We start from the raw sequence: 25,696 nt of genomic DNA on the forward strand, positions 1-25,696 counted from the left end.
GAAAGCTTGTTCTCCGTGTTCTTCGTTTGCAAGGGTCTTGTTGTATTCTAACTGCTAATGTTGTATTTTCAAGGCGTGTTTGTAAGTTAAATTGAAAAAAGCATAGACTACTTAAGGATCCTTTATATATTCAGTTTTTGGCTGTTAAAATTTGTCGTAACATTAGACCGCTATTGAGTCTTCGTTCAGCATAGATGTGACGTCAGTCTTGAAAGAAGTGCCAATAGCATCTGGTCCAAGAAGGTGTATACCCTCTTGAATGCACAAACACTGCAGTATTGACATTTAGTTAAAGCAGTTTCGTTAGAGAAGTATCTGATAGGAAAAAGGCAGCATTGACATTTAGTTATCGTCAGAAACTTTGGTCCTGAATACCTGCCATGCAATTGAAAAATGCTAAGTGACCGTTAATTTTCAGCGATTTTTGTTAAGTACAGGTTCAGCTGCCCCTTTGCCCTCGCAAAATTAAGCAATTTTTGTTTATTTTACTATTTTTGTGTCCTTTTTCTTGGCGCTTTGCCTCCTTCCATGCCCTGCAGCTCTTCCGGTAGCCTACGCCGTAGACCCCACTCTTCCTGCATCTCTGGCTGCAGCAATGGTGTTTGTTTCTTGAGCAAATTTTTTTGGATGTTATGAATGAATTTAGATGATGATAGTGTAAGATAATGATCGCTTCATGTTGTTTGCTGGTCGATCGGTCAGTTGAAAATCTCATCACTCTTGCTCATTAGGCAGTGCCGCAAACAAGATAACTTGTTACTAGTGAATTGGTAGTAAGACAGGTAGCGATATAGTGCACTAATCCATTCATATATAAACAAAGAGAAAATCATTGGCCTAGGTTAATTGTGTATACAGGCAAGACAAGTGAGGCGTTTATTCCTGTGTCTCTGCTTAACCAGAGCTCATTGCCTCTTAATGATTCTCAGTGAATACCAGCTACATCGTCAGGTCGCATTTGATCGCACGGGATCGAGATTCAAACAGATCATAAAGTCAATTAACGGACAAGAAAGAATTTTGTTAGAACCATTTAAAAATAAGGGTTATATTTTGTGTCAAACTTTAAAATACTTAAAGGGAAAGTGAATAGCAGAGTTGGAAAAGCAGATTGGAATATGTGGTGATTTTGGACCGTATCTTTATCATTTTGAAAGATTCCACGCAAACAGGTAACACTCGAAAAAGGATGTGATGGTTTCAAGTGATACCAGGTGATAAGAAAATTTTGATATCTTTGTTTTTAACACTGTTATACACGTATATTTTATGCTTGACAAGGTACACATGCAGAAATGAAATGTACCAAAGTAGTTCAGTCTCTAAATTGTTGCAAAAATCTCGTGCTAAAATATGGGTATTATAATGTAGTTACTGACCGCTACTTAGTCCTTGCGCGTTTTAACATATAAATTCTTCCCAAGATGCTTGTAACAAACATAAACAAAAATATTCGACAGAAATGGTTTTCGGAGAGACTTATCGATTAATTTGAAATTGGATAATAATTGAAGCTCCAGCCATTAGAAATTCGAACAGTGGATAACTACACCGCCAAACCCAACCCCACAACGATAGGGTCATGTTTTCACCGAATTTTACACCGAAATTTAAAAAATATGACCGAAATTTTTTGCACCGAATTCTTTTGAACTTAATGTATTCAGAGACAAGTTATGAAACTTTTGCAATCACCGCATCTTTAGGAGTTTATTAGCACTTTTAGCGAATATTACAAATTGTATCTTTAGATTCGAGGCACTGATTGGTCAACTATACCGGTCTTGTGCTTGCGTTTTTCTGATTGGCCTATTTCGATCCACAACTGGGTGTATATTTTCCATCGTGTACTTTCGGAACCTTATTCTGACGTTTTATGCTCTGAGGAGTGTCAGACGAAAAAGCTTTTAGTATGTCGTAAAATGTTTGCTTTTTCAAAGCCATTTTCAAATTGTATCTTATAGAATAGGCGACTTAAAAATTTAACCACTTTAAAAAATCTAATTTATTTATTTTAGGCTGAAATCAAGTTTGGAATGCATCCTTTATTTTGGAAGATTTTTCTCCCACTCTTAACAATTATCTCACTGCAGCTAAATCTGCATTCAGGTAAGGACACCGATGTATTCTTTCTTCTAAAGGTAGTTCAAATTAAACATTTAACTGCCCGAAACAAGGCTCAAAGCATAGCATATCCAGTATGTTTTTGCGCAACCAGCCTTTACCGGTGAACCAATACACTTAATACAAATTCAAGTATGCTCAATGCATAGTTATTGAACGATACATCTATGATATTTATTTTCAGTATCGTATGTGTACAATTCGTGATTGTTAGACATTTAGAAGCATACCTTCGAAGACGTAAAAACAAAAATACAGACCACTACCCCTTGAAGAGAGGTGTTAGAGCCACCCCCACACCCCCCCCCCCCCGGACGCTACGCCCTTGGTTAGACAAGTATCGATCCTGGCACAAATTTCCTTCAAAAAACTAACTGTCCTTATTTACTTAATCTTAAATAGAAAGCTGATTTCTCACAAGGCTCAATTGAGATGCGCTGAAAAGGGTTATATTTTCATTTCAGCATCCATAAAAAGACCTGGAACTTACAGAAGAAGGGTTAAAAGAGGTAAATGCATTGCTTATCATTTATCGCTTCTTCTCGATTTGTTCCTCTCGTGCAATTGAAAAGAAACGGTCACTATCTATGCATTCGTGCAATTAAGATCTTATCGTTAAAGTCAAAGAAGGAAGCATAATTTCTAAGATAAGAAGTTCTTAAGCATGAAGATAACCTTTACCGGTTAGTTATAAAGTATCCTTGGTACAGTACAGACAGAGCAATCTTTGACCGGCTCTAAATCGCAACTCTGCGGTATCGCTTAATGCCGTTATTTACGAACAGATTCCTGAAGATTGCGTTTAGAGTGCAAATTCGATGTTGCAACTTAGAAATTTTCTTGTTCTACACAGCAAAGCTAGCTATAAGGGGTAGGTTTAATCTTCAGTAAGCTCAGATGAATTTGGCAACGATAAAGACGAAAATTTGAAATAAGCTGCAAGTACCTATTTGAATAAAAACAAATTATTTCAGCTTACAGACTTTTGCCAAGTCTGCAAATTACATACTCCTTTTCTGTCGTTCTAGGGATTTTATCAAAGACTGGACTTTGCCCAGCAATGGAAGTAAACAATGCTAGAAAAGATAACAGACTGGACTATTTTGGAAGGGCGCTGATTTTGCCAGGCCATGAAAGCACGAACTGCTATGAATCCGAGTGTTCATATGACCATGAATGCGAGGCTGATAAAAAATGCTGCAGAAACAATTGTGGAGCTTTAGTTTGCACTGTTGGAGGTGAGAAGAGTCTTTTCTTCATAAGCTATGCCAAGAACCAATAGTGTTACCACATAATACCATTCTTCTCATCGTTGATTTTTTGATAGCCACTCTAATATATTCACCAATAATGATTATTTACTTTTGCATTACAGTTCGCCCTCCACATCCATGCGAGGTAAGATTTGTATAAATAAAATTGAAATTATCATTCCCAAAAAATCAAAGCATTGCAAATGGGGTTTGAAGTCATAAAACTTTAAAGAGGACTGTATCGAAAAAAAATTTTTTCCTGTTTGATCTTAAAAGTATTTTTTACTTTCTTTTGGCTATATAGAAAATTTTACTTAAGAAGACAAATATAAAAACAATATTGTTAATGTAAATAAGAAATGATGGGAGATATCTGGCTGCCTTATATGGCCTAATTAGTAAACATAAGCATCTGAATGCTGCAGTTTTTCATTCCTTCTTTTGAGATTTAAGCAAAACAGATTTCGTTTGAAGTTGGAATTCATTCAAAGTATTTGACTAGAGGACCTGAGTTGTGTTCAGTCGTAGTTTAAAATTTGAGATTCTTGATTTGTTTGAGTTTGATCAATAAAAAGCATCCAGTAAGCTACGATCTTAATTCAAAACAATCTATTTTGACTGTTGAAATCACAGCATAATGATTGAATTATGAGGCGTTGAAGACGCAGAAGTATTGGCAACAAACGTCCCTGAAAATTTCAAAAAATTAGATGATATGTTTAACATAATCCTGTTTAACTGCTTACGGAGAACTTTCTCATTACTCATTAATCTCATTGACAACGCGTCCCTTTGAAAAGTTTAACTCGTAAACGTAACAAGCCTGGTAAAACTACTGGGTTTATTTTTTCCTGGGTTCCCTCTCCCTTTGAATAATTTATCTCTACGTTTAACAGTGAATTCTTAAGCTTAGTATATCACGTGACTTTCATAGTTTTAAAGGCTCCAATTCACCAGTGCATTTTTCTTTTAAGATGTTACGATGTCCAGAGGAAACGATATGTAAAATCGAAAGGGTGCGCTGCAGGATGCCATTCTGTCCCGATCTGTATGCAAGAAGTAGGCCTACATGTGTGGAAAAACCAGGATCATATGGTGAGTAAATGTTTTATGAACCAGCAATTCATATCTTAACAGCTTTGTACCAACATCATCTATTACTTCAGATCTGTATGAAAATATATCTTAATGTATTTCATTTCTTGAATGTGACTGTTTTCCAGCCAGTTATGATGGTGCTCCATGCTGTGCAGAAAGTTCTGTATCTTTCTTGTCTATATCTAAACATGCATTATATCCACATGTTATATACTTACAACGTTGATCAATCGAACCTGTTAACCTGTTATAAAAAGTTAAGTGATATGGTGCTGCGCAACGCGCCTCCGCAGCATTTCAGGCTGGGTACATTGTATTGTATTATAGCTTTGTATTGAATCACTTGTAAACACCACGTGGCACAAATTTCCCACTTGATTAGAGAATTTTCAGTTAACTGTGCTAATATTTCATAAATTCAACTGAATGTTTGCAACATATTTCATTCTCTAGACGGTTATTTTTCCCAAAAAGTGTTATCAAACTATGCCTTGTCCTCCATTTCTGCTTAACCTTAACATTTCTGCAACTTTGTTACTTTAACCAATTATTAAAAATTTGCTATCGTTCTCTTTTCGCAGCTCGCTTAGCCAAAAAACGATGTGAGTACTAACATTTTACTAACCGTAACATTAATTGCTCTTAAAAGTTTTAATCCTTACCCTTTGATATCTTCCCACGTCTATCAAGTCTCTTCTTCATTTTCATTGTGATTAATTCTTTCGTCATTAGCTTCATAGTCCTTCTCTTCATCATCTTCGTCCTGGTCATCTTCTTTGTCGTCCTCTTCATTGACATCGTCCTCTTCATCGTCGTCTTTCTTTTCAAAGACATCGTCCTCTTCATTGTCGTCTTTCTCCTCATCGTCGTCTTTCTCTTCATTGACATCGTCCTCTTTATCGTCGCCTTTCTTCTAATCGTCGTCTTTCTCTTCATCGTCGTCGTCCTCTTCATCGTCGTCGTCCTCTTCATCGTCGTCGTCCTCTTCATCGTCGTCGTCCTCTTCATCGACGTCGACTTCTTGATCTTCGTTGCTGTCGTCCTCCTCATCTTCGTCATCATCGTCATTGTCCATGTCTTTATCGTCTTATTGTTGTTGTCATTGATTAACGAAAACTTTGCATCTTATTTTCAGCTGGAATTCCAATAATGGATATGCCACGTGATCCAGGACCAAATGAAGTCCATTTTGTGCCATTGCAACCAACTGGAGATCAGCCTGTGCCATTTTCAATACCATGACGCCAGTTTTAGAAAAGCTTGATTTTAGTAGTAATTAGGCGAATAACCAATTATTGTGACGATGTTCTCTGCAGGGGCTTGTCTCTTGCGAAAAAGGCCTTTCAAGTTGACAAATATCTGATAAATGTATGCATACCGTAGATGATCTTGATAATATAGTTTTTATTTAACTGTCAATAGTAATTGTGACGAGAGATTGGTAGCAATCTAATGAGGAGACCTAAAGTTGTATTTTGTTTCGTAATTGTGCTATTCTGAGGGACACGAGTTCTAGCGTGACCACACATCATGCAGAGAAAAGTTTCTTTTTAAAAGTGACTTTGATTTATTTCATTCTGTTGTATTCTAGAAATAAGATATTATTCTTTGAAGTCAAATTTATCCGTATTTTGTATCAATTAATTAGCTAGGTGAGTGTATGGGTGTGAAATTTCCCCTGATTACTCTTAGCCTTCCTATGCTTTTTTCCTTTCATTGACAAACACAAATTCCTTCCATTTGCATATACTTCGCATCAATACTATCCAGTCATGCGTGCTTTTCCATTTTCGAAACTTAAAACTGATTTGGAAGAGAGGTGTAGCAAGTAACTCTGATAAATTGAACGTCCTTTAACCCTAACCCCTGAAAATCGAACTGTATCTGCATCTCACTTGAACCCCTCCCCCTCTAATACGTTCGAACCCCCAGTTCTTCGAGCATTCCTTAACTTTAACAATTTTAATCGTTCCCTTGGAAGTTTGACTTTAAAATAAGTATGTTCTGCCTGCTTTGAATGGAAAGGTTTATGTTAATAAGCTGAATGAGTGATTTTCACCATTTATTTGCTTAGAATTCACAAAAAATTGCAAAATTTGGGCCACCTAGTTCAGAAAAAGCCTAAGCAGTTGTAGATATGTAGACTGACGTAAAGGCTTTGAAATTGTGAGAAAAGAGTTATAGAGACTCAGACAAAATATTGAAATCGATGTATAACCTTTAGATAAAAAAAAAAGGCTATTGTTTTCATCGCCATTGAATTTTAGAGCAAAGCTGTCCTTCCACAATTTCTAATCATTGATGTTACACTGTAATCTCAATATTATCAAAACAAGAAACCAGAAAGGGGTTTATTGAAAATCAACAAGAAGGAGCTGGGTATGGCCTGGTTTTGCTTTCGCTGGCTCTCTCACGGTCATTGACCGTTTGACTGCCATCCGGGCTCTGGTTTGAACCAGTGGTAGAGCGTCAAGAACTTTCCTTTTACAATTCTGTCAGCGTCCAAAGTTTTTTGAATGATTGTATTCTAGGTTGCTTTATCAAGAATCACAAGTTGATAAAAAGTAACACGACAAGTGTAGGACTCGAACCCGTGACCAGCCACTTTTGACGTGCCTCTCGCTCACTTTCTCTCTCAGCATATTTTCACAAACCCTTTTCACCCTAGCACTTAAATAATCTTAAGGTTTGTTGTTATCATCATATTATATTACGATTCAGTTAAATACATAGAATAGTTACATTGTAAATTGATAGAATCCTGACACGTGTATAGATAATTAATATCATTAATACCATAATGCTAAAAAAGTGTCTTCCATTGCTTTGCAAAACGCTTGTCTTCCATCGCATCAGACATCGAGATCTGCAAATCAAGCTATTTTAAGTTTTTCTTCTATAAAACCAAATACTTTCCTTCACAAAAATCATGCCATTTTGGTGTGCTAGATAATATTTTCATATTCATCGCAAACTATAGCATAGTTTTCTACAACTGTTAAAGTAAAATTTACAAAAATTGCAAAATAATCCTAGAATTTAAAAGCGCTGGAAACATTTCAAAGATTGCCGATTTTAACAATGCAATAATTTATTTTGCCATCACAGTAAAATTTTATTTCCATTCTTTTTTGAAATTTTCATCAGTAAACAAGGGAACGAGACACGATTTAGTAGCGAAAATTCTGCCCTAGACAAGAGCCTGTATTTACCTTTTCATGAGATAACAAATACTGATTTGCTAATAACTTGTAACTGTTGCTGACAGGGTTACCAAGCTTTCTTAACAAAAATGAATAGAATTTGATTTTTGAGGTTTTCCCACCTATCGACATTTCGATCTGAATCTCCCTATTGGCTATTTTCGCAGATATGCTGTTATCTTGATCAGATAGGAAACACTAAATCTGTGACAACTACCACAGCAACGTGCATGCCAACCAACCCAGTAGCTGGAATCATTCAAATTTTATCAGTGCGTTATTTTCCCAAGGAGAAACTACTTTAGTAATGTCATAGTTTTGAGTAAAAGAAAATGAAGAAAATTATCAGCTGGAAGGAGATTGTGAAAAAGAAATTCACCGGCGATGAAGCAGACGGCAAGGACAAAGAAGATGAGTTATTGAACAACCTCAGTGAAATAAATTGGAATGTGGACTCTGAGTTGGTGATTAAGTTTTTGACTATACCAACAGCAAAGAACTACACGGCCTTACGTCGGCAGCTGGAAATTTGTGATGCAGAATGGATGACAGAGTTTCTTGCTCACGATGGCCTGGAAGTCATGTTTTCTGCCCTTCGCCAAATGAGTGAGCGCTCATACATCAAATTTGTAGACGCCGTATTGCAGTTAGAGTTGGTTCGTTGCATCAAAGCTGTCATGAATTCAAAGATTGGGATGGAGTTTGTTTCTGACAATGGCGAAATGGTGCACAAGTTGACTCTAGGTAACGTATCATTACTGTTTTTAACAGAATACTTATCTTTGTGTCATTTTTTATAAAGTATTTTACAGTCCCATGTTAATGAGAAATATAAAAGCTTTAAGTAAGAATGAAAAGGCAATTTTGTACCTCATAATACACTGGAAATATTATTATTTTAACTTATTGGTTCGATAGTTCAACAACGTTTAAATTACATTTGACTGTGGGGGATTTTAAAATCACTTTTTGAAACTTATTGGAGAGCATGGGCATCAGTGGCCCCTACCCTGACCTAATCATACAACAGCCATATGTGTTGCTTCCTTTAAGGCTGGCTGCTCTCAACGGTGCAAAACTGTCCAGATATAGCCAGAACTAAAAGTTCATTGACGATTTCTTTCTGCTATAGACTTTACATTTAACAATCATTTCTTGTTGTTTCGAATTATTTCTCGTCTTTCATTGATGTTCCTGTTGTCGTCTCTAATACACATTATTCGTTACAGGATATCGAGAATCTTATGAACAGTTTTTTTTAATTTTCGATTCACCTAACTTTGTTAGATTGTAGTTTCCAATGAGAAATATGAACTTAAAAAACGTCACCACCGGAAGGAAAAATGATATCAAACAAAAGAAACATGTCGGTAAAAAAACACACATTTTATATCATTGGGTCTACAAGCCTAAACGTTCAAAATTGTATGTTTGTAAATTGGTTACGAAAAAGTCATGAAACATTTCCCCGGATCCACACTGTTATAGTGTTCCATCGTATGAATAGCCAATTAATAGAACGGCAATATTTCTTATTTTTTAGCAATGGATACCAAAAATACCATGATGAAAAAGCAGATATTGGAGATGCTTGCATCAGTTTTATTATACAGTGAGAATGGCTACAACCTCGTGCTTGATTCTTTGGATTTTTATAAGGTAAGTCGATTTTGCGAAGCGATCAACGCAAACAGATTTGAGTTCGTTATTTTTCTGTCGATGACTTTATAGGAAGCTGTAAAGTTTTTCATGAATGTTATTAAAAAGCATAATCGTATGAATTTTATATTTTCCTTGTAAACTAACTACCAGTTATGAAGACCTTGCAAACTAAAATCCAGTTTTCAACATCATATGTATATAAATTGAAATTCTAGGACTAAGCCTAGCAAATGATCTCTTTAGCTCTCTCTCAAGTGCGACCTCAATAATAATTTGCCCTGAACTTCATGAAAGTGGCGGAAATTGCAGTGGTTTGGGTTTGGCGGTCGCCCTCCCAGCTTTTGCTAAATTGTCGGTTAAAAACATTTTTTATCGCTTATATCGGTATTTTTTGTCATTTGTTGGCAAATTTGCTTGTTTTTGTTGGTTTCGCTCCCTCACCTGAAAAATGAGCTTCCGCTACTGACCAAAGATATTGAAATTTTGGCAATGGATTCCACCATTTCAAGATTGAATGATAATCTCACTACGATGTGTTAAAAGGCAAAGAAACGGCTTAGGGGCTTGTCCCATAAATATCTTCTGATTTCTAGTTTGATAGCACTATAACACTTCTGATTGAAAAAGTTTCTTTCTAAATCCCCCAATGTAAACACCTTTAACAAAAGCAAAAAAAGACAAAATCATCCCACAAATTAAACATTGGTTACTAATACACTAACTTTTGCTTCTAGGTCCAGAAATGCCACCGAGATCGCTTCAGTCTTATCATAAACGAGTTGAAAGATTCTGACCTGTCTCAATATCAGACAACCTGTCTGTCTTTCGTTAATGCAATTCTTTTCACGACATTGGGCTTTGATAAACGTGTCTGTATCAGAAATGAATTGATTGGTGAGTATAGTTTGATTCCCCTAAACATCTGTCGCCAAACTTTACACTATGAAAAGTTGCAACCTAAATTTTACTTTAAAATGGGCATGACCTCACTCAACAACACCTATATATAGTATTTCGGTTTTTTATATAGTCTTTCTGTTTGCTTGATCCGATGCAATTTCGAAAATTTGAAATGTCCAGTTTATCAGCCTGTCCAACAATGTTTTTTCCATGCATCGAGCAATCAGCATTGTTATACTTACAATAACCTGTAGGCACCACAATAATATTTCTCACAACAAACCAATAAAGCTGCAAGCGATAATTTCTGGTGAATCTGTATGTGTTTGATATTTCGTTTTGTTTCTTCGTTAGGTCTTGGATTGCTAGATGTTGTGGACAAGTTGCAGTAAGCGATTGAATCCTTTTTTGTAATTTCTGTCATATGACTGTTGAACAATTATCACGTTGATTTTATACCTTTCATTTTTTAATTTGACAACTTTTCTTTTTTCTTACTTTCTACAAAGTCTTTACCGGTCTTTAAAATAAACAGAATTTATTAGTATGGCAATCTGCAAATCTGAAAGTTTTTTAAACAATGATTGTAGTATCTAGGCCATCCCTGAATCACCAGAAAGACATTTTTGATTCAGAAGTGTTCTCCAGTTTTGTAGTTGATGCTTAATCTTGTACAGAGAATATAAATAAATGAAAATATTTATAAATGAATATAAAGGTAAATGAATAAATTTCCGAACTGATGTTTACATGAATAGTTTGTTATATGTAAAATGATTAGTTAATTTAGCAGTGAAGAGAAAGAATCAACAAAGAAAGAAAAAATAGGACGATGTTTAGGCTTTAAACTTTTTGCTCATTTACAAGGAAAAAGCCTCGTTGGATAGTTTTACCAAATTTATTGATCAAGAAAAAAAATTTTATACCTGAGGTCTATGGAATTAAACCTATTTCATACCTCTGCTGTATTTCTAAAATCTTCATGTTTGTTTCTGATTTAGCTATAATCAGGAGTGAACATTTTTCGTTACTTATTTCATTTTCTTTTTCAGCCAATCTGAGGTAGACGATGCCGATCTGCTAGTTCAACTCGATGTCTTTGAAGAACAGAGACTCCAGGATGAAGAAGATCTCACCAGTGACGATGGTGTGGACCTCAACAATACAATGCAAGTTTTCAATGCCTTGTTTTTGGAGGTAAGCTCTGTCTTTTTCTGGCGCCCTGTTGAATTTTTGACACTGTGGGGTTTCTTTTCCATCATACCCATTTGGAATAGCTTGCCTGATAACATAGTTAATCAGTGTAACTCAGAATCCTTTCACAGTCTATGTAGAAACCATTTCAGCAAACGATAGATGCGTAGACATTTGTATCGACCCGCAATGGGTCGTTAAATGTAATTTTGATGATGATGAGAAAGATCAGAATGTGTGCAAGACTGCTTATTTTGAATCAGGGTAATAGGATTATTTTGAGCTTGCACTGTAGCAAATTAGAAATTTGCTATTCTCTACATTTCTTGCTTATATATTCTACAAAGAGATTGCTTACGTCGTTGATTTTTTATTGATGTTTTCAAGAGCTTGTCGTACTCAATGTTTTTGATCAGTAATTTTAGGAATAACAACAATGAAAAAATCAACTGCAACAGCAATTTTATAAATCATAATTATGAAAAATGAAATGGAGATCTGAATTAACAAGTTTCTAAATGAAAATGAATCTGGCATTGATGGTCATAAAGAGTAGTGCTTTGCTTTTAGGTTGTGGATAAGCCGCACATCAGTAGCCTTACTGGTATCGTACAATCCCTCTTTGCCATTGACAACAACAGCCCTTTGGCAGAGAAAGTATGGAAAACACTCGAAGAAGTCGCACGACGTCTAGCAGTATCAACAGATCAAAAGGAAATCGAGAACATTAAAGCTACAGCTAATGTAGAAATTTATATTAAAGAAAACAAACAGACACCTCGCATGGAAGATGAGGATACTGAGACACACTCCTCGACAATAATAACTTTAACCGAACGAAGTAAAACTACGGTGTCAACGCAAGTAGACGAAAATGAGTTAGTGTATGAGACACAAATGTTTCCAAATATCTCCAAAGACGTAGTAGAACTTCGACCACCTCCATCATCTCAACCAGCTTCACTACCTCTAGTGACGATGAAAGAAGACATAGAAGTACCATTACCGTTATCACTTTTGGAGGCACAACCGCAACCAGAGCTTCCTTCAGCACCATCTCCATCCCAACCATCGCTTCTAGCAATGGGTCAAGGACAGCAACGTTCTTTACTAGCCTTATCAAAAGATCAAATACCAGCTCAACCAAAAGACCAAATGATAGGACCAGGACCAGAGCCTCAACAGACACAACCAGCTCCACTCCCGCCTTTACCATATCTACTGCCACCAACAGATGGTGACCCAACACCGCTAACCCCACATCCTCAAGCATTTAATTCAAAAAATGCTGAAGAAGAAGAGCCGCAGCCTTCAGTATCACCATCAACCCATCGAACAACCGTCGATCAAACAATTATTCTACCACCTCCAGAAAGAGAAGATATTCAAACAACTCTGCAGCCTTCCGCATCCATTGTCAAAGGAGGCAGTTCGTTTTCTTCTTTGGTGAGAGATGTGGCACCGCCACAACAACCCCCTAAATTCGGAGCAGAGGACATGCAAGCTGTATCAGCAATATCTCTGCCTGCTATGGAGGAATACGCTCCGCCAGGAGTACCTCCACCAGCAGCTCTAATGTTCCAGAGTGGCTCACCGCTACCATCACCACTGTCAAGTCTTCCATCCCCGCTACCTCTGACAAGTACTAAATGGTTTCCTCCACAACAGGTGCCTACATCTATGATAGAAAGCATTCCTTTACCAACACTACCTCCGCCAATGATGGGAGGCATTCTTCCACCACCGCCACCACCGCCACCACCACCACCGCCAATTACGGGAGAAGCTCCTCCACCACCTTCAGCTTTTCCAATAACAACGGAAATTTCTCCTCCATCGCCAATTTCACCAATGTTGAGAGGAATTCCTCCACCACTACCACCTCTAATGACTATGGGAGGAGCTCCTTTACCACCACCATCTTCACCAATTTTAATAAGAGCTCCTCCTCCATCGCCATCTGAACCAAAGTTAGGAGGAGCTCCTCAACCATCGCTATATCCACCAGTGATAGGAGAAAGGCTTCCAACATCAGCTCCTTGTCTTACGGGAGAAATTCCGCCACTATCGTCAAATATGTCAGAGATAGAAGGAATTTCTCCACCACCGCCACCACCGCCACCACCGCCACCACCACCAGCTCCAACACCGCCACCACCGCCACCACCACCAGCTCCACCAATGTTTGGAGATATTCCACCACGACCACGACCACCACCTCCACCACCAACACCACCCCCAGTGATGGAAGGAGGCCCTCCACCACCACCGCCACCGCCTCCAATGATTGGAGGAGGCCCTCCACCACCACCGCCATGGCCTCCAATGATTGGAGGAGGCCCTCCACCACCGCCACCACCTCCAGTGATGGGAGGAGGCCCTCCACCACCGCTACCACCGATGGGTGATGCACCCCCTCTGCCACCATTGGGGTTTACAGTTGCGCACGCGGTTGATCATTCGAAAGTTGCCCCACCGGTTGCCCCGAAATCGAAAATGAAAAAGCTTCAATGGAGTAAAATTCCACCGCCATTGCTTCTAAGTCCTTCCAGCATTTGGGAGAAAGTTGGTGAAATAAATGGTGTTTTGCCTGATTTCAAAATTGAAGAAGAACTTTTCAAGCAAAGGATTGAAGACAAGACAAATAAGAGAGAAGAGAAGAAGGCTTCTCCAAGAGAGGTAAGAAATTAAAAAATTTACCTTTGGTTTTGTTCATGCATTTGGCAGTTCCTGATGAATATTGATGAGGTAACATATGACTGCACTATATGATAAATGTTGTTATAAGATATCACGGACGCCAATTGCTCTATAGAAGACAAAATTTTTTGATGTTATGGAGACTCGCAAGAATAAGAGAAACACTGTTCCTATTTTTTTATGGGAGACACAATATAGAGTCACCATGATGAATTTTTATTCGTAATGATTCGTAATGAAAATTTTCATATTGTTAAACCAAGATACAATTCAGCGGAAAAACTGTTTTTAATGTCCCTGTAGAAAACTTAATAACAAGTAAAATACATTTTCATAATTTTCAAACAGATATGATCAAAATACATAAGTCAAATTGATACAAAGTACAATTGAAATTGAAAAACCATAGCTGATGTTTGACTCGTTGCCATTTTCATATGAGATATGTCTTTACTTGATTTAGAGTTCTTGAATTATCTGGGCTGCTTACTTGAAAATTCTACAAAAAATCAACGAGATTTTGCGGTGCAAAGGAATTTGTAGACAATATTTGGTGATTCCTTTTCAAAGATAAATTTTCCTTAAGGCAAACTAAGATTTGACTGTATCAAAAGGTATATTCAAAGCACTTTCTCCTATATATTCGAGCTACTTTCTTTTGCAGTTTTTACAGAGTTAAAAAATTTTCTATTCCCACTTCAAGGTGCTTCCTTTCATTATTCTCCTATATATTGATATATTATTCCCAAATATATCATTTTTGTTTAAGCATTAATTAATTGTACCATGTGTGTTTGATGAAGTTAATCGTCTATTTTTCTTCCTGTTCAGATTTGCCTGCTGGATCAAAAAAGAAGCTTGAGTGTGAATATTTTTTTGAAGCAGTTCAAACGGTTTGTTGTTTTTGTCTGTATTTTTCTGCTCTACATGACTGAAAAAATGTTTTTAAAGGCATCAATGGAGTCTTCAAACGCTTTATGAAACATCCTCGATGACTTTTGCAGATTGCGTTTCAATGCACGAAAAACTTATACCAGCATTGCATCATTTAACATAAATGCACGTGTTCTAAACATTTGTTGACTAATAAGTGTGCTTGAATTGATATTCTCTTGAAATTTATGGAAAATTTACCATTGCCTGTTTGAGATCTTCTGAAGTATCTTAATGCATCTGGAATAAGCAAAGCTTTACCAGATTTCGATAGCTCTGGCTAAATCTTATAATCAAATGCTAAAGCCTATTGAGTTGAGGTCCAATAGCTTCGTTTCAGATAACTATAGTATTTAACTTTGTGACTGATGATTAACTACGAAATTTAACAAAACACGCAGCTTCGTTTTGGGGGAGAGAGGGGGGGAGATGGTGCATTGTCGGCCTGTTCTAGGGGAAACAATTAAATTTTCAAAACAACAATCTAGCAACTGGGTGTTCAAAAGACCTTTTGCGCGGATTTTCTGCTAATTTAATTGAAATCAATTTTATAACATATCTTAAGATTTTGAATGATACATTGAAATTTGAATCATTGTTGAAACTGGCCTAAAATTATTCTAGCATACACACATTACATGGTGAAGGTTCACGACTTTTTCTTTACTAACCACGATAATGTTTGACTTAAAAGTTCATGTGTTTGTAATAGTAATTTCTTTTGCACCAAACCCTATAAACAATTGTTTACATTACAAGAAAACTAAATTCTTACTTAGGCCCACACAGAATATCCTGGACTTGATTAAAGAAGGAAACAACAAAGAATTTGAGATCGATCGTTTGAAATGTCTCAAGAAGATGCTTCCAGATAGCAGCGAGGTGATTATACCTTCAAATTTTACTTTTCTTAAACAGTTTTTTCAAGCAGGGGTGCCATCCTAAAAAGTTAGATCAGGGGGGGGGGGTACTTGTATTTGTGCTTCTCTCTGTTGTGTATAGAAATCATTTAAACTATTCAATGTAACCAAAACACTGATAAGATACTGCTCGTTCAGGAGAAATCTATAGCATAATAAAGGGTTGCTAACACAAAATTCATTCAAACAAACATGAACTTACTGAATTGTAACAAGGGGGCTGAGCCCTTCTGAGCCCTCCTCCATGGCAACACTGTCATAGCAAGAACTCTTAGAAACTATAGGGGGAGTTCTTCCACTAAGCTAGGCTCCAAGAATTCCCCACTGGTTGGTCTAAACTAGGCCCCTAGATTTCCTCATTGGCTCGTACATTGTTCCCAATAGAACCTTTCTGTTGGATATCTCCCTTTTTGTTTGATTGAAAAATGCTTGTTAGTGTTTTCTTGTGTATGTTTCAACGTATCTGCTTTCATATTTTGTCTACTGACTGTCAGTCAGCCTCTGCAAGAAATATGAATTTAGCAGAAGACGAATGCTGCAGATATTCACAAGAAAATCAAAATGCAACTAAATCTACTCAAATCAAATGTGTATTGAATACCTCAAGAGTACTGATAATCAAGAGTTGCTTTCTTGCAGTTCGACATATTGAAGTCCTTTGACGGTGACAAAAGTAAGCTCGGTGCAGCAGAGTTATTTTTCATTGGTCTCATAGATGTAACAAGGTAATGAAAAACGATTATCTGAATAAGATGTCCTTGCCACCCTATTTGTAACTAGCTCAGATACTGCTCTTCTTCAACATTCTTTTAGGAAAAATTATTTGATTTTTGGGCTGCTTTTTTAAAAATATTTATCTGTGGTTAAAATATTAGCATCTTCAATGTAGAAAGAACTGAGAGTTATAGGGTGATAAGGTTCACAGCATTACGATGTTGGTTTTCAGTTGATTAAATGATCTTATACAGACATTGTTTGATTTTATAAACTTTTTCAACACATTCATTTTGATATACACTATAATTTAAGGCCTAAGAATGTATTCTGGCATTTCAAGGTGTTCTTCTCCTAGGTATGAATTAAGAATTGACTGTATGATATTCAAAGATGAATTTGCTTCAAACAAAGAGACTCTTTCACCACAGATACAAGTGTTGAAGAAGACAATAACAGGTTGGCTTTTGCCTTCGATTACTAAAAGACCCCCCACAAGCCCTTTTTTTACATGAACTCTATAAATTTCATTTTTAACTTGGATTTCTATCTATCCCTAATTTTGATTTCTGTTCACTCTTTGGTTTAGCCTCAGTTAGAAATTTTTTTCTCACATCAATGGCCTATCAACCAAATAAACTGAAGCCTTTTACAAATGTTTACTTTGAAATTGTGAAATTTATCGTGTTTTCTCTACTTTTCCTTAATACCCTACCATGAGTTTTGAGTGCCTTCAGTAAACTTATTCAAATCGTGTTTGACCTAAATTTCCTTACTTCAACAGATTTGCTTCATTCCGAACTTCTTCCAGAATTGTTGAATCTTATTCTGAAAGTTGGAAATTTTCTCAATTATGTAAGTTCCAATTCTCGTTATTATTTCGAGGATGACCATTGCTTTTATTGAATGATACAACTTACTTTTGAAGTACCTTGAGTTAAAAACACTGAGATAAATCTCGTTTGCATTTTAGGGCTCTCATGCTGGCAATGCACAGGCCTTCAAAATCAGTTCGTTGTTAAAGTTAACAGACACTAGAGCAAATAAACCTCGGATGAACCTCATGCATTTCATTGTTCAGGTGCCGTTCACCGAATATTATTCTTTGCAATTAAACTAAACCTGCCTGAAATGAAAAAATATACACCTGAATTACCAAAAGGCGAAACGAACATGCTTAGTTTCCTTTCTGAAATACCCCCAACTTCCTTTCTCTCCTCGTCCCGAAATAAAGATGATATTAAATATTTAGAACAGTGCAGATAAAGAAATATGTTTCTTAACATCTTACGGTACTTTCTGCTCAACCAACACTGTTTTATGTGAAAGAAAGATTAAGTGAGTACCTAATTGACGTTGGTGGTCCAAAAATTAGCAGTTCTGGAACTTTGCATCTTGACCATTGTGCAGCTTTTACAAGGTCAATTAAATCTTCATAAGAAAATCTGAGAATCTGAATACAGTTGATAAGAAAGTTGAGACTTTGATTTATATTCAAGGTAATTGAAGCAGAGAAGAAAGCGCTCTTACAGTTTCCAGCAACAGTTCCTGAGATTGATCAAGCTTGCAAGTAAGTGCCTTAAGTTTGAATGTTTACTTTGATTGCAACTAATATATTAAAAGAATGGAGGAACGTTGAAAATATGTGACAAGCATTTTGAGCTGCGACATGAGATCAACGAGCATACCTCAAGCATTGGGTTTTCCCCTTATTCATCTCAAAGACTGTCAATTCCATACATTTAAGAAATAGGTGTGACTTTTTAAATCAAACTGAAAGGTTAAATGGTCGTTCATTGTTCCCAATTTTTCCATCAATCAGCCAGATAATTTTTTCAAATATTCAGCAACTCTTCGTGCTATCAAAATTATCAGATGCTTTCAACAAAATAAGATATACTCTAAGAATTTGAAATGGGTTTGCATACCAATTAGAAGCTAAGAATGACTAATAATTATTTTTGCATTGAAGTTGAGCAAAATATTTCCATCTCCTCTCCTTCTGCTTAATAAGCAACATCAGAACAATGGATTCAAAACAGTTAGGATACGACAATAAACGAGAAAATTTCAAATATTTACAAAGTCAGAGATCCACGATTTGAAACCATTCTTCTTCAAAGCTATGGTTGTTTGTTCTAGGGGATAAATCACCTGACTTGGGATACAGCTAAGTATCTGGGTTAATATATTCTGCCACAAGATGTTAGCCATTCTGCAAAGCTTTCATTGGCCTACACGTTATTCCTTACATGGAAAATTGATGATTTTGGAAAGGATTTCAATATGTTTATGACGTCGCTTGATAATGTCAAACATGCTTGCTTCTAGAGTGACGGTGAATTATCTGGAAGGCGAGGTTAAACAGCTACAAAAAAGTGTTGCCAAGCTTCAGAATGGCCTGAAGAAAGCGGACCAAGAGATACAGGACCAGTATGAATCAACAGTCGAGGTAGAAATTCTAATTTATATCATGGTGTATTTGATTGATTTAAAGCCAGAAATTGGAACTCACTTTTGAGTGGATTTTAGTTCTTGTCTGTTATTACTGAACAAGTTCTTATCTTTTGGCTTCATTGATAAATTAATTTATAGCAAAAGTTCTAACCAAGGGAAACCAGGCATTTTTAATTTCTTTCAATTATTTAACGAAAGTTTTTGTTACTTTATACAAAAGTGCAAAATTTTTGCTATTCCCAAGGAAATTTTCACTGTTTCTGAAGGGGTGTTACTAACTGGTCATAAATGATATGATCCCAATTCACTAACCGTATGCTCAAAAATATAATGACACTAAAAAGTTAAGAAATAATCGCTCAAAACAATTTAGATAACACAACTAAAAAATGAATATCTTTTTAAGGCGGCATTGAACGATGTTGGAGAATTTGAAGAAAGTTTGAAAGAAATACGAAAATTGGAGAAAGACTTCGCAAATTATTTGTGTGAAGATCCAAACAGGTTCAAGATAGAAGAAGTGTTTTCAATATTCAAACAGTTTTGTGACAATATCAATACTGCAAGAAAGGTATGTTTGAATCAGTTTTTCATGAAATCCCCTTATTGCATGTTTCACTTGATTGGTTTAGACATGGTGGCGTGTTTTGCAAGAAATTAAATTCGATAAAAACAAGGGAAACTTATTGGAAGCTTATCAATAAACTTTTTTCTGCTTGGGATACATTATGTTCGTTTTAAATGTGAGCTTCACCCAACACAGCTTCTGTTGAATTTTGTGTACATTTTACACCGGGAATTTTTAGATTTGTGAACTGGCTGACGACTTTCTTGCATTGCATCATGATGATAATGACTCGCATGCTTTGATGACATGACATATGATTTTACTGCTTTTCGATAGCTATTTATTTCATAGAAGGTAGAGACAGGATTTAAATTTCAAGGGTTTTTAGGCATTTATATACAAAACTTGTGACATGTTGTTTAAGAAAACCATTCTTTGAACCACAAACAAGAAAGTTAAGAACACTTTTTATAGAATTTGAAAATGAAACTTGACAATGAGAACGAGGAGCAACGTTTGAATTCCTTTCTTTATAGCATAGTTTGATTAGCCAAAATAGAGACTAAAAAATTTAATGAAATTGGAATTTATGTGCACATTCCCTGTCTTAAAAAATGTATTTGACTTGAACGTATGTATTTCAATTTTATAGGAAAATGAACAATTCAGAATTCAGGAGTCAAAGAGACTTGAAAGGGAACGCAAAAAGAAAGAAATGGAAGAAAGGCAAAATGGCCCTGGCGAGAAGGTAAAATTGAAAAAGCCAAAGCAACTTGAAGTCGAGGAGACGTGTATTGTTGATAAACTGATGGATGAAATAAGAAATGGTTTCCCCCTGAAGAAACGAACAGTTTCAAATGCCTCTGTAAATGGCCTTTTCTCTCTGCCAGCAAGATAAATATTATACGAAAAACAATCTAGTAAGATATCTTGACAGGAACCTCATTTCAGATGCTTTTTCCCATCTATGAATGCATCTAAGAAGGAAACTCGGTATATGAAAGAAATAATCGTTAATGGTAATGCTTTTTAAACTCCTTTAAGAAATTTGAAACTGCTTCCAACAGCTCTTTGTTGTCCATATTGCAAAAATGGCTTTATGCCCGAAATTTTTTATGGGCAGTAAATTGGTGGATTTTATTTCTTACAAACAAATGTTAAATAAGATGTTGGTAAAGGGCCATAAAAATGCATTATTTTGAGGAAAAAGATGGTGATAATAAAAATTATCGATTAATAGATTTCAGCAAACTTATGAATTTCTTTCAGGCTTCTCTTATTAGAACGTTAAAGAAACTTGAAGAAGTTAAATCTACAGAGAAAAACCACTCTTTTCTAAATACCAAAAGCGAGAAAAATGTTAATATGAATATTCGCCAAAAGAAAATAGAAATAGAAAAAATCAAAATGTAGTTTTTTCTAGCCATTGATTAACCACAGAGTAGCTATCTTAAACAATTATGTATTAAAAAGCACGTATGTTTACTAATTGACATTGCTGGCCTGCTTTATATTTAGTCAATATCGAATGCTCAACGTCTTAGTCTAATTTATGGGAAAATTTACGTTCTTTTATAAGAGTAACCAGAGAAAATTAACGATAACTCCAATAAAAGATTGATTTAAAGATGGCACGAAATAGCGTAAAATGACTGTCCGACACTCCTTAGATATAAATTTGAAGAAGTATCTTTCTTCCGACACTAATTAGAATGTAAACGTCGGATAATGATCGAAAGTAAATGAAAATTTTATATTCATGTTTTTTCCGACGTGATTGGTTATAATGAAAATAACTAATATCCAAAAATTTGCATCATTATTAAATCTGTTAAGTTGATTTCTGAAGGTTAACTATTTCTAGAACTATTATTTCAGAGTTATTTCTTAAAAAGAGAAAAATATTTTCCCAGAAAATAACTCAAAAAATCGTTTACATGATTGCTCTTCCTTTTAGTTAATGGTTACTGAGGTATTCTGAGGTATTTTTCATCCCATCACAGATGGCAGTAATATCGTGTAATAACTCTTGAAATAAATTTTTCGGGCTGTCGATGGTATTGCATCAATTGTATAATTGACAGTTATCACTTCTCAGCTTATGTATCCCCAATGGTATCTTTTGATAAGATAGACCTTATTCAAAAGTATGAAGATATCAAAACTGCGTAAAAGGAAAGTACAAGTCATATTACGGATATCATCATTGCCTAGTTAATTTATAGATTATAATTCATGAATCATCAAAACCATATAAATGCATTTTTATTTCAAATATGTCGATATCGATGTCGATATCGATAGCATGCTGTAATGTTGATTGCCAAGCAGGGCCGTCGCTAGCGGGGGGGGGGGGGGGGGGGAGTGGTGGTGCGGGGGGTGCGGCACCCCCCCTAGAAAATTCTTGTCGGCAAATTTTCTAAAAGTAGAGTTTTGTCGGGTTTTGCTTTCAATGTTCCCAAAGCCAGGGCCTCCGATGAAGGGGGGACCGGGGGGGCCATGGCCCCCTCACTTTCTTGCAAAACAATAGAGCTTTTTTTTAAAAACTTATGTGATGATTGTTATATTTTCTCTTGGCCCCTCCACTTTCCAACCTGCGTCGGAGCCCATGAAAGCAATAGCTTTAGTGAACAATTGGGATAAGATGAGGATGTGAACTTCAAAGTATTGCCCAAAAGCCCTCAGCAATTCAAAACAGGTAAAGTTAGCGCTATGGGTGTCACGGAGGGGCAAATGTCCCCCAAAAACTTAAAATGACTCCCTTTCGGCAGCCGGAGTCTAGAATCTAATGTCCAATATCCAGGGCGAACTATTTTCTACCTAAAGTTTAGTGTTTAGGGAAGGGTCAAAGTTTATTGAAAAACTTTGAACATTGATCCCAGAGGTACTGGAAGCCACTGTAAGCAGGGCTGCCGAGGGGAACAAGGGGGCAAAGTGCCTCAGGGCTTTCAGGTCGAGGGGGCCTCAAGTAATGAACTCTATTTTAAGAATGAGATCAATGAAACGTAGTTATGCCTAAAAATAGTTAAAAGTTCTAAACGATTGCAAGAAATGACTGCAAGAAATATTCTGAAATGCAAGACAATCTAAAGGGCGTGGTCGCAAAAATTTCCTGCTCGCTCCGCTCGCAGGGGGACCGCGTCTTTCGGGTTTGTTTCAAGGCCTTCGAAACCCAAGTACCCACAGTCACTCGAAAATTGAAGCGATGATTAATTAACGAGAACATCCTCTCTGATAAACAAAATCAATTGCGTCAAAATGCCGCACCCCCATATTGAAATAACTTAGGCCGCGCCCTTATTTGTCGGAAAATTGGTGACTGGCACCCCCCTAAGTGAACTGTTGCCAAGCTTTGTGATTCTAGAGAAGCTTTTTATTTTGAAGAAATGAGCTCCATCAGAGATGATTTCTCATGTTTACCGTGGCGTGTGAAGGATAAAATTATTGGGGCTACCCTTGTTTGAATAGGAACAAAGAAGATTGTTAATAGGAAACAAAGGAAAAGAGGTTGTTAGCTATTTTCTTGGGGGCATAGGCCCTGCTTTAAATGCCTGGTTTAAATAATTTTGAAGTACACTTCGTTATACCATAGTCAGCTGATTTATTTCTATATAGGGTTGTTTTTTCTTTAATATTCTTATTGTAATTTTGCATTCAATAATTGAATTTTAAACAACTTACCTAAATGAAGTAACGTGTAATTAATTGATATGCTGAAAAACATGTTTTGAGTTTTTTTTACGCAAAAGTTTTACACAAGTCATGCCTTTTTGAAGTCCCCAAATGGAGCCTCGATAATACATGCCTCGAATGGAGCCTCGAAATGGAGCATACTAGGGAAATGGCCGCGTGAGCTTGATGTTCTAAGGTTTCAAGACTGAAGACTAGCTCGGCAAGAATTGAAGCTTGAATACTTTCGAAGGTATTATATAGTTGGTGTTGCTATTGTCTGAGTTTTTTGTAGTTTGGGAAGATTTTTAGGCTAGATATATGTTTACTTTCAGTGCAATCATCTCACTTTCTTGCTGTTTATGATCGTGAACCATGATTTTGAGGCTTACAACTTCCAGTGCAATCATCTCACTTTTTGCTGTTTATGATCATGATTTTGAAGCATACAACTTTCAAACTTTTGTTTCTGAACCTTGGTCAAAATAACTTTTCTAATCTATGTGTCATTTTTACTTAAATTTCAATATTTACCAATAAAAGCTCTTTAGATTCTGAGGAGAATGGATTGGCATCAAAGGTTTTGTTCTTCGAAATAGCGAGACCGAGACATATTACATTGTTCAGAAAAGTATTTGTCCATCTATGAGAATTAAGTTTGGCCTTAACCCTTCTATTCAGCAATTTCTCAACATAAGGCCTATCTTGTACCGCATGCTACTGGAAAACCAAAATCAAGTAAATCATGTTTTCAGTTTAAGGTTATTTGCATTATAGCAACTTTTTTGCTAATACATTACAGGTGGGTCACATTACAATTAGCAATGTCATACTTTGATGTTGAAGAAGAGGAAAAGAAATTTAAAGAAAAGCATCCTTCCTGTGATGGCCTTAGGAAAGAGTTTATTGACTGTATCACACAAAGTGACTGTTTCCAAAAGGTAATACCGTAGACTCCAGTTATAGTAACACCAAACGTTTCTTGAAAAACTTATGATTGTAAACAGTGTGAATGTAAATAAGCTGATTCAAATAGGTTTGCTTATGTGGGTCTTAATTTTATGTGACTGTTACTACTAGGAGTGACTATAAGCTGAGTTGACTGTATCAATCATAACTTGTGCATATTTTATAGTGAGAAAATCTATTATCAAGCTAGAGAATCAGGAAATTTGTTTTGCTACCAGATTTTTTGGCTTACCTGCAATATATTGTCCATACACACAACTTTCCTACCCAGGCATTTTTGTATTTTGATCATGCAAGACCCCTCATGAGCCAAGCACATTTCTTTTATAAATGTTCTTCATAACTACTGCCCATAACCCTTGGGGCAATAACATTTGACAATATCAGTGTAAATCAGGTCATGTTCACTTTATTGAATGTTGAGTAAGTAGTAATTTACCAGTCCTATTTTGCTGTTCAGCCCAAGAGCACAAGATTACTGAATGGATGTGATTATAAGCCTGCAGTTTCAATTTTTCAAAATGAACCTGTCCCCACAAGAAGCAATCTCACCTTTTTTCACAAGACCCAGTTTATAATGCATTTTCAAGGTATATTGATACAATGTACATCCTTCAATGTATATAAGAAATTTGTATCCATATTGTCTGACAATTACATCCTTTCTTATAGGAAGGTAAAAAAATTAGAGAGTGCCTACACCCGGAAGCAACAGGGGTTAGTGATGAATGTAGACAGATTCAATATACATTCTTTGAATGCAAACGCTCATTGGTAAGTTAAATTGTTTTCTTATTGTCTTTGTCCATATCCTTTATTTCTACAAAAAGTTATTTGATTTTTTATCCTGAACTTACCTAAGATCCTTTTAGTTCTATCCTAGACAAGTTTTATCTAGGTTTCTTAAAAAAATACTTTAGATTGGCCTCAAGTAAATGCATTAACTTACAAGGCTTTTACAAATAGAAGCTTTTAGAAATGAATTAACATTTTCTACAATTATAGTTTCTTTAGGTGGTTCTTATTTATTTCATTAGGTTGACATGCGAATGAGGTTCAGAGGAAGGAAAGGATATTGAACTAGCTAATCAGAACTGTAAATAGATTTTTTTAATTAAGAATGGAAGATATTTAGTTTGGCAAATTAGTTGTGTCTACAAATTTTTTAAATAGTTGTGTCTAGAAAAAAAATTTAAATCTGGAATAGCAAATTAAATGATTAAATAAAGTCTTGAGTTGGGTAAGATGGGCCCAAGCAGGCTCCCAACATAAATATCTATATGCACTGCCAAAATCTCAAAAGCTGATTTTTATCTTCCTAGACTAATTAAT

At 36.0% G+C, this 25,696-nt stretch overlaps 3 protein-coding genes across 4 annotated transcripts; all 3 read left to right on the top strand.

Annotated features, from left to right (window-relative positions):
- The first annotated feature begins 35 nt into the window (after positions 1 to 35).
- On the top strand, positions 36 to 6,031 carry LOC135686199 (uncharacterized). Of its 2 annotated transcripts, XM_065202385.2 has the most exons (8): positions 36 to 1,214; positions 2,019 to 2,109; positions 2,589 to 2,633; positions 3,153 to 3,362; positions 3,500 to 3,522; positions 4,352 to 4,472; positions 5,057 to 5,077; positions 5,611 to 6,031. In XM_065202385.2, exons 2-8 carry the CDS (start codon positions 2,037 to 2,039, stop codon positions 5,715 to 5,717), a joined length of 600 nt encoding a protein of 199 aa, XP_065058457.1. In that variant the 5' UTR covers positions 36 to 1,214; positions 2,019 to 2,036; the 3' UTR covers positions 5,718 to 6,031. The 2 variants fall into 2 exon arrangements, with proteins under 2 accessions (XP_065058457.1, XP_065058459.1); XM_065202387.2 differs by lacking the exon at positions 5,057 to 5,077.
- A 1,464-nt stretch (positions 6,032 to 7,495) lies between these two features.
- LOC135686273 (inverted formin-2) lies at positions 7,496 to 21,929 on the top strand. The gene is made up of 16 exons (XM_065202474.2): positions 7,496 to 8,422; positions 9,222 to 9,337; positions 10,075 to 10,234; positions 10,595 to 10,628; positions 11,293 to 11,437; positions 12,005 to 14,113; positions 14,966 to 15,027; positions 15,847 to 15,949; positions 16,627 to 16,712; positions 17,060 to 17,160; positions 17,486 to 17,556; positions 17,675 to 17,782; positions 18,201 to 18,271; positions 19,033 to 19,153; positions 19,565 to 19,729; positions 20,379 to 21,929. The coding sequence occupies exons 1-16, from the start codon at positions 8,011 to 8,013 to the stop codon at positions 20,622 to 20,624; spliced, it is 4,110 nt and encodes a 1,369-aa protein (XP_065058546.2). The 5' UTR covers positions 7,496 to 8,010; the 3' UTR covers positions 20,625 to 21,929.
- A 1,609-nt stretch (positions 21,930 to 23,538) lies between these two features.
- On the top strand, positions 23,539 to 25,666 carry LOC135686906 (cytochrome c oxidase assembly factor 5). Its single transcript, XM_089108979.1, has 4 exons — positions 23,539 to 23,648; positions 24,198 to 24,336; positions 25,037 to 25,138; positions 25,402 to 25,666. Exons 2-4 carry the CDS (start codon positions 24,220 to 24,222, stop codon positions 25,441 to 25,443), a joined length of 261 nt encoding a protein of 86 aa, XP_088965105.1. The 5' UTR covers positions 23,539 to 23,648; positions 24,198 to 24,219; the 3' UTR covers positions 25,444 to 25,666.
- The last annotated feature ends 30 nt before the right edge of the window (positions 25,667 to 25,696 follow it).

This window comes from Rhopilema esculentum, chromosome 6, assembly GCF_057945365.1.
Source record: "Rhopilema esculentum isolate cy_ngs chromosome 6, ASM5794536v1, whole genome shotgun sequence".
NCBI lineage: Eukaryota > Metazoa > Cnidaria > Scyphozoa > Rhizostomeae > Rhizostomatidae > Rhopilema > Rhopilema esculentum.

Excerpts from the sequence above, each read along its gene's own strand:
- LOC135686906 (XM_089108979.1), top strand. The coding sequence starts at position 24,220 with ATGTCATACTTTGATGTTGAAGAAGAGGAAAAGAAATTTAAAGAAAAG. Across the intron at positions 24,337-25,036 it reads AAAGTGACTGTTTCCAAAAG|GAAGGTAAAAAAATTAGAGA; the intron begins GTAATACCGTAG and ends CCTTTCTTATAG. Across the intron at positions 25,139-25,401 it reads TTGAATGCAAACGCTCATTG|GTTGACATGCGAATGAGGTT; the intron begins GTAAGTTAAATT and ends TTATTTCATTAG.
- LOC135686273 (XM_065202474.2), top strand. The coding sequence starts at position 8,011 with ATGAAGAAAATTATCAGCTGGAAGGAGATTGTGAAAAAGAAATTCACC. Across the intron at positions 10,235-10,594 it reads TATCAGAAATGAATTGATTG|GTCTTGGATTGCTAGATGTT; the intron begins GTGAGTATAGTT and ends TTTCTTCGTTAG. Across the intron at positions 17,557-17,674 it reads TTGGAAATTTTCTCAATTAT|GGCTCTCATGCTGGCAATGC; the intron begins GTAAGTTCCAAT and ends TTTGCATTTTAG.
- LOC135686199 (XM_065202385.2), top strand. The coding sequence starts at position 2,037 with ATGCATCCTTTATTTTGGAAGATTTTTCTCCCACTCTTAACAATTATC. Across the intron at positions 2,110-2,588 it reads GCAGCTAAATCTGCATTCAG|CATCCATAAAAAGACCTGGA; the intron begins GTAAGGACACCG and ends TTTTCATTTCAG. Across the intron at positions 2,634-3,152 it reads CAGAAGAAGGGTTAAAAGAG|GGATTTTATCAAAGACTGGA; the intron begins GTAAATGCATTG and ends CTGTCGTTCTAG.